At 29.5% G+C, this 8,848-nt stretch overlaps 1 protein-coding gene across 1 annotated transcript; it reads right to left on the bottom strand.

Annotated features, from left to right (window-relative positions):
- Nucleotides 1–6,900: 6,900 nt before the first annotated feature.
- On the bottom strand, nt 6,901–7,777 carry LOC148789327 (uncharacterized protein At3g17950-like). Its single transcript, XM_088879414.1, has 2 exons — nt 7,745–7,777; nt 6,901–7,260 (listed from the first exon to the last, which is right to left on the bottom strand). The coding sequence occupies exons 1-2, from the start codon at nt 7,775–7,777 to the stop codon at nt 6,901–6,903; spliced, it is 393 nt and encodes a 130-aa protein (XP_088735540.1).
- Between the last annotated feature and the right edge of the window lie 1,071 nt (nt 7,778–8,848).

Genomic DNA, 8,848 nt, shown 5'->3' with positions numbered 1-8,848 from the left:
AATATAGTTCCAGGCTCTCATGATACATTAAAATTAATTTGATACTTAGGATTTAGCAAATTTAAATTAATTTTTTATTAAAATTAACTCATTAACAATTAATATAACATTATGAATCAATTTGCAAAAGCTATAAATGAAAAGTCTTTGTTACTATAATGTTGCGTAGTTATTATTACAAATTGATACATATTATAATAAGTCGCACTACAAGGATCGAAGAATGTTTAAATGAATCCTAAGATTAATAGAGTAGTCCTATAAAATAAAGGTAAAAGCACTCTAATGCTTAAATTAGTAGCGGTTATTGAACAAAATAAGTTGAGAAATTTGAATCAAAGTGAGAATAATAGTAAAATAGGTGATGTATTTTGTGTGGAGTGTAAAATATGAGCTTAAAGTAGTTGCAAATCAAGAAAGATAATTGAATGTGAAAGTGAGAGTTTGAGCGTTAACTTAAATGTTAAATGAATGCATAGAAACCTATTAATAGGCCTCCATAGAGTAGAATCCGAAGGTTTGTTGGGTGAATTTGTTACCAATGGATAGCTATACGAGTTAGCTTATAATAAAAAAAGAATCTCAAGTCATAACCTTTTGATTGGGTCTTGCTCAATTTAGACGAGTTTTCTAGAACGATCAAATGGCTAGAGCTGTTGGAGATACCTTAGGGTGATATGTCCTATTGTGTTGGCAATCTGTATAACGTGTCTGCCTAACTGTTTGATGACGTGACAGACTGATAATGAGCTCGTCCCTAGACTTGTTAGTTTAGAATAGAAAAAAAAAAAAGAAAAACGAAGGGGGTGGGGGGTGGGGAGGGGGGGCTTGTGGACCTTATTTACTTGCTTATGGGTCAAGTGATGCTATGTCCTGAGCCGGTTCAAGAAAGGTAGAGAGGATATGACAAATATAAGCAATAGATTCATAATTAGTGAATAAAAAAATTAAAAATAATTGTCCATTAACATATTAGTTATAGATTTAATTTCAATCTTTATAATAAATTTATTTTTTTGTAGAACACTAAGATATATATATATATATAGAGAGAGAGAGAGAGAGAGAGAAGAACTTAATAGTACTTTCCATGATTCTTTTACTTCATCGTTACTCTTTTATATTTTTAGTTCAACTTATGAACTTATTGGGGTTTGCTATCTTCTTTGAAGTGAAAAAAAAAAAGACTGTTTGATCGATTATATTTTCTTACATATATATATATTCAATTTTTTTACTAAAATATTAATAAATTTTAATATTACAAAATTATCATTTAAAAAGTTAAGAAAATAATTCTAATAGAGAACAAAACCCACTTATTGATTTTTTGTTCATATGGAGGTGATCGTAATTCAATTCAAATTGATTATCTCTTTAATTTGAAGTGTACTAATATAATTGGCAAATCTTATATAAGAAAAGTTAGAATATTAATTATACAAAAGTTCATTATTCATTACAAATTAATGAAATTATATTTGATTACAAATTTTCATTAGATTATGGTTCCTCTGCTATTAACTTATGATTTTTTTTTAACCTAATTTCCATTTTAAAAATAATAATTTACAGAATTTACAATGAAATGCATGAGTGAATGTTTTAAAAGAATAGAACCACAAACTACAAATTTTATGATATAATAATTATGATGTACTAAATAAATGACTTCGTTAATTTTATTTAAATATTGGAACTTTTATATTTTTTGTTTTACTCCCACATCAATTTGTTTCAATTCAAATCATTAAACATACTAATTAATAAATACGAAATGCAAAAATTCAATTTTAAGGAATAATTTTTTTATTTGATACGTAGTAGCAATAAATTCAAAATTGAATTAAAAATAATAAATTAAGTAATTTCCTCATCAACTAAAATAATTATGATCAATTTTTTTTAATAAATATAATTGCATACTAATGATTCAATTATAAAAATACAAATAAACTTATAAATTCAATTTTTCTTATAACTAATAAGTGATATATTTACCTTTAAAAATATATTTATATGCATGCATTGTACGTAATATATTTCACTTTTATAAAATATTTTAAATAAATCTAGCCGAACACGACTCCGATCTTCTCAAAACACTAACATCACATCATACTCAACTAGTCATCAATAGTTGTAAGGAAAAAATGCAAGCAACCCCTTGTGATATTGTAAATGAGTAAATTACCCCCTTATGAAAATCAAAAAGCAATAACCTTCCTGTATTGTTTAAAATACAATAATTGACCCTCCTATGATTTTTAAAATAAAATAATTTAACACCCTATATTTTTTAAAATTCAATAATTGACCCTCCTGTGATTTTTAAAATGAAGCAATTTACCTCCCTGTATAAGGAGGTAAATTGCTTTATGTTAAAATATACAGGGAGATAAATTGCTATTTTTTTATAGGAAATATGTACTTATTTTCAATATCAAATAAGATAAATTACTATTCACGCATAGTTATAATGTCAAGAAACTCGTAATTCCTCTGTGGGTCTTGAACCAGCAGCATGAGCATGCCTTATGATTGAAAGGATAGGGTTCAACTGGACTGCTGCAGTAAAGCTTGTTTTCCCATTCAAGAGCTCATAATCATATTGAGTGCAGTCAATATTGAAAGCTGCAACCCTAAATTGATATCTCATCTTTTCACATCTTCTATCCTCACACTCATCATTTTGACTTACCTTTTCTCTCACCTTAATCATAACTACAATTATTATTTGTGAAAAAAGAGAGACTTTTAATTATTGTTCATGCAAATTCAAATGTCTTCTTGTAAGAAAAAATATTATATGATTAGAATTAATTGTATTTATTGTCTATATATATAAAATAATAGTAAAATAAATATCGTATATATAAAATTAATTTTTAATAATTACAGAACTCTGGCCATCAAATTTTATAAAATAATTGAGAATTGCTTATATGTACAATTTTAGAGCTTTTTAAATTGGAGGAATAACTTACTAGGATCCCTCAGCAATTTTCAGTCACTTTTAAGATTTCGACCATTGGAGTCCGACAATTGGCAAAAACAAAAAAAATTAATTTCAGGGTATTGTTCGTCACCCATATATTTAGAGTTCTTAATTTGCCAACCCCTCCCGCCCCAAATATGTGGAATAGTAAATATAGTGAGGCTTATATGGTTATATCAATATTTTAATAAATTGAGTAACTGAACAATATTCAAATCAGTATATTAATATAATAAAGAATCATGAAATAAATTATAATAAATATACATAAAATGAGTTTAATGAAACTTAAACCCATAACCTTAAATTTATCCATAAAACTTAATTAGTCTTAACAATCGCACTAAAACCATCGTTGGTAAGTAATATTCTTTTCAAGATGATACAAATGGATAATCAAGACGTGCATAAACATGACGAGAACTTCACATTTATATGTTATGCATATCTAATTAATTATCACACAGTAAATGTTATTATATTTTTTATTGGGGCATTTTTTTAAATTATATATATACTATATATTAAGTTCTCATAATTTAGCTGAATATTAAATATAACTTCGTTGAAATTAACTCCTGAAAAGTAACTAATAGGATTGAGAGGGGTTTGTGCGAGTTTATAATTAGTATGCACATGTTTCGTAATTTGAGCTCATTTCTTGTCAAATATTAATATTAAATAATTTATATTTTTAATTGATTAAATTTTTAAATAAGATTATCTATGGATAATTTCTAAAAAGAAAATCATTGAAATTTTCAGAACTGTATGAGATAATTATGAAAGTCCCAAATTTCTTGTCTTAGATTATGAGATTTTGGGTTTAGGATAAGGACGAATGTCGGTCACTTTTTATTTGTCCAACTTCATATTTGCTAAATATTTTATGTAATTTTGATTAATATCACAATATTATTTAGTTTACTATATTGGAATGCATTATTCAATTTTTTTTTTATAAATTATTTACAACATTATTAGTTCACATCTGACAGTGACTAGCTTTCTTGTCGTGCATCACAAAAACCTTCAAGAGATATGAAATTCAAACCAATAAGATATGAAAGTGTTTACATTATGGATTGGCCAAATGATTGGAAATGATTCACGCTTTTAAAAAGTACCATCTCCAATGATGGAACCGAGCCCAATAATACTGGAGAGAGAGAGAGAGAGAGAGGAAAAAATTAATAAATAAAATAAAAAATTGAGCATGATATTTCTTGTGAGGCCATTGGAACCGAGGTTACAATTGTCGATTTCGTCTTTATATCTTTGGATAAATTACACTCTTATAAAATTAAGTTCAATTACACAATCGTCCTCTTCTTTATGCAAAATTATAAGATTATTTTTTATTCAATGATAAAATTTTGCGCAAACATATTTTGATGTATAATGCACTAATACTTCTTTATAGAGTCACTAAAAATATTATGATTTTCCGTTACACCCAATTATTATAGTCAAAACAATAAAAATTATAATAAATACAAATCAACTACGGTTTCGCAACGGCCATTAATCGTTGTTTTTGCAATTGTGGCCAAAATATTAGTCATGGCTAAAAGCATAACAAATGATTTAGCTATGGCTAAAAACCATTGCTAATAGTTATTACCGTTTATAGTGTAGCAAAAACTCAATTTTTTTTTTTAGTAAATGTACTTATAATTTTACAATTGACGAAAAATATTAATATAATTAGACCTAATTTCAAGAAGTGTCGATGCAATTTATTCTATATTTTATGTTATATTTATTTTGTGTTAAATTCTTCGTATATCTAAATGATGTAAATTTTATAAACAGAATAAATTACATAACATTAAGTATAAAATAAAAGATTAATATGTCATAAGGATTATTCCATTGTTACACGTGTTCCATAATTGTTACTCTCTTTAAATAACATGATAAGTGTAATTCACTTACCACATACTTTTTTTGGATGCTGTCAAACTTTGGTTAATTATTTTAATGTTATTAAAAGAATTATAAAAATATAATTTATATGAAATATATAATAAATTTATAACGAGTCGTGGATCAAATTTAAATTTTTTTTTTTTAAGAAAAAAGGCATGTCGGTCCCCATGAGTTGTTTGCTTGGAACTGTCACGGGACAATTCAGCAACTGCATGAACTCATTTGCATTCACAACCCCTTACTAATCTTTCGGACAGAATCAATGTGTCGTAAACGAAAGGTGGATCAGATTAAGGAATCTGCTTTTATACAGTCTTTCTGTTGATGTGGAATGTCATAGAGGACCAAAAACATACATAATGTTTAATTTTGTTCTTAACTTGTTTTAGGATATTTGGTGGAGATAGAGAGAGAAAAACAAAGATAAATAAAAATAAGTTAGAGATAGTGTGTATGTCTGGATTTATTTTTGGAGATAATATAAAATAAGTATGGTATGTTTGATGTTGGGTACTGGGAGACAAAAAGTACAGTTCATTGTCAAATCATGTCTCTTTTGTATATATTTATATATATATATGTATAAAAATATATTTAATTTATTTAGTTGTGAATGGATTAAAATAAATTTTATTTTCTAATTATATATGTATGGAAATGTAAAAAAAATAATTTATGTAGATACACTTTTATAAATAATTAAATGCACTCTAGTAATGGTTTAACAGTATTTTTTGTTAGACGTTCTGTTCGAGGTGATAAATTTAAATATATTATTCAAATAATGTAATATATGAATTAATCGCATAGAATTTTTATATTATTTGTATTTTTTAAAATTTTTTAATTATTCCATGATGTAGAAAATATTACGTACAAAATATTAAGTGGTTAAAATAAAATATATTTGCATTTAAAAATCAAATACAAACCTCACCAAAGAAAATATTATACATCTAACATGTATATCAACTCTCTAATGCATCCTTCAATTTTTTATAATTTGAAGATCCACATAATCCAATATTAACTAAATATAATTTATAACTACAGATTGCAATGGTTTGAAAAATATATTTTGGATTAATACGGCGTATTGTCCAATTAAACTATGACAATGAAACCCTTAAGTCATTGAATGCTATATGACGCACACAATCATGTTCCCGTTAACTTTATAATTAACATATGACAACAAGTGACTGGCTCACATATTCTACAACACCACTAATACTTAAGGACCGTCACGTCGACGTGGTGGAATTTCGGTTGGTCGCCGCGAGCGTGCTGTACTGTCTGCCTCACTATGCGAATGGCCTCCATAGTCGGATTGCACGCCAAAGCGACGAATGTAATCTATCCATGACCTGATCCCGCCAACTCCCGAACCCATGTCCAAACTTCTATGTGGCGCTAATGAAATATTGCGCGCCAATCGTGGGCCACCATCCCCACGAGCTACCTGTTCCTCAACATCCCAACTGGCAATATGGGTATGCGTTTGGTTTTGAAATGATTAATTTTAGAAAAAATAATTATGCCATTTTAATCAATAATTTTATAATAAGTTATATCAATGCAGATTATAGTAAAAATTAAAAATAATTGAATTAATTATACAAATACATATTAGAGTTAAACATAAAGGATAATTAAGTAAAGAATGATTGTTGTGGAATTAAAAATTAAAAATATAGTTTTTATAAAAAAATATTACTCGGATGGAATTGATCATAAAAATAATTATTAAAAAATAAATTAAATAGCATTAAAATTGTTCTTGTACTGGAAATTTAAATTTGAATTGTTCAATTGCAAGACCAAACAAGGCTTAATTGACAACCCTAATTTTGAGATGGCGAAAGGTGAAGATAATATCTTGGGATAAATATAATAAGAATAAAGAGAAAAAGAAAAGGCAAAAGGAAAAAGAAAAAAAGGGCACTATTTCAGTGTAATACAACACAGCATTACACTGAACTACACCGCCGCTCCACCGCTGAGAATCTACAAAGCCCGGCCGCAGCGGCCGGCGACGACTCTTCCACCACATCAATCGGAGGCAGGACCATCCCGTCGGCGAATAAAGCCCGCCCATTTCTCGGAAGCTCCTGAACAAACCCTTCCTCGAGCTCCACAGCCGGTTCGCCAGCACCACCGCCGTCCCCGAACCTCCTCTCCACCTCCAAGTACTCCCCAAGAGATGCCCTTCTGGAGTCACACTCGTCCCTACACAGCCTCCACCATCTCCGCCTTTTTCTCTGTTTGGAGAAAAATGGGCTGAAGAGCAGGAGATAATCATCCAATCTGGGATCAAGAACGGTATAGATCTGAAGAAGAAGGAAGACGATGAACAGAGGTGAAGGGCGATTTCTGCTAGGAAAGGCGATTTCTACAAGAGAGGAAAGAGAAAATCTACTGCTGTAAATGAAGACAGTCAGTTTTGTTCCCCACTATTATTACAAAAACACCTAAAAATAAAATAAAAATGGGTAAAACACTGCATGCCAAACATTACATTCATTTTGGGCCATCTCTTAGATGGCCCAAAAACAAACCCAAACATAAGGATATATTTTTACATTGTGATTTTGTTGGACAATGCCGGGGCTTACTTGACATACCATGTGCGGTAACATATAATTGGAAAGGGTCTGCCGCCGAGTGGTTATAGCACCTTGCAGCAAAATGTACCAGTGCTCAGTTTCTCTTGGCAATGACACTTATTTGGGGCATCTGGGGGTGTAAAAATAAGCTCATTTTTAAGGGAAAATAACTCATCCAACAGCCACAATTTTGTTTGTGAAGTCTTACTTGCAGCATTTCCAAACGGCTCAATTGCGGCATAGTGGAGGCTTGGTATCTGTGTAGTGGAATAAATAATTACTTTACGTACTATTAGCATATACAAATAGATTTTAACCTCCATATAGGGATTGTTAATGTGGACCTATTCAACTGGTTTGGGACGAGTTCTGAAGCCATAATTGAGTCCCGAGATGGGTTCCAAATCTTAGTCTCTTTTGGATCAGAATTAGAACCAAACCTGATTATTTTATTTTTTTATATCTTTTATATATATTTATATAGAATACGTTTATATGAGAAAAATCTGTATATTTTATTTATACTTATATATAATACATAAACACTAATATTTTTATAAATGGTAAATAATTTATAGAGGTTTTAATTTATATATTATAAACAACACATATTTTAAATTTTTTAATATTAATTGACATTTATATAAAAAAAATTTGAATGCCATTATTGTTTAAATATATTTTTTAATATTTTAAAAATATTAAACTAGGTACAACAGGTCCAACCCTCCGAGTCCTAAGTCTGGGGCGGGTCAGGTCCTTAGTTCAACAATTTCTTGGTTGGTTGGGTCCCAAGTTTTGGCAAAACCACACCGCTCAGATCTGCATATACCCTCCTAAAAGTAAATAATATTTTTAGGGTTAAATACATTTTTCACATTGAAGTATGCTTATGGCCCAATTCCCCCCGAACTATTAAAGGTATCGAAGACCTCCCTCATAACATGGACCAAATTTTTAGAACTACAATACCGTTATTATTATTTTTTTTCGAGAATAATTCACCAAGTATATTGCTAGAAAAACCTTAGCGTTCACACTTTATCAACGTTCAACTAACATGAATCAGATTCAGGCCCTCGTGGTGGTTAGCTAGGTCGTGGACAATTTGATAAGCGTCCAACTTGGGTTTACAGCAAGGAGGAGGAGATACAAAATGAGGTGTTGAGCGTAGGGGTTGAAGGACAACTAATAGGGGTTTGATTATGACTTCTAGGAAGAGGTCCAACTGTTTTAGACTAATCGAGGTGGATATGGAGGGGAATTGTGCTAGCAAATGGAGGTTGCATTTGGTGGATGAAGAATCTGATGT

Source organism: Sesamum indicum, linkage group LG1 (assembly GCF_026168435.1).
Source record: "Sesamum indicum cultivar Baizhima isolate 11 linkage group LG1, ASM2616843v1, whole genome shotgun sequence".
Classification (NCBI taxonomy): domain Eukaryota; kingdom Viridiplantae; phylum Streptophyta; class Magnoliopsida; order Lamiales; family Pedaliaceae; genus Sesamum; species Sesamum indicum.
This window is presented reverse-complemented; position numbering and strand designations above follow the sequence as displayed.

What these genes read in the sequence shown, in the direction of transcription:
- LOC148789327 (XM_088879414.1), bottom strand. Translation starts at nt 7,777, where the DNA reads ATGCCGCAATTGAGCCGTTTGGAAATGCTGCAA. An exon ending in GCCGTTTGGAAATGCTGCAA is followed by an intron (nt 7,261 to 7,744) that starts GTAAGACTTCAC and finishes CTTCTTCTTCAG; the next exon opens with ATCTATACCGTTCTTGATCC.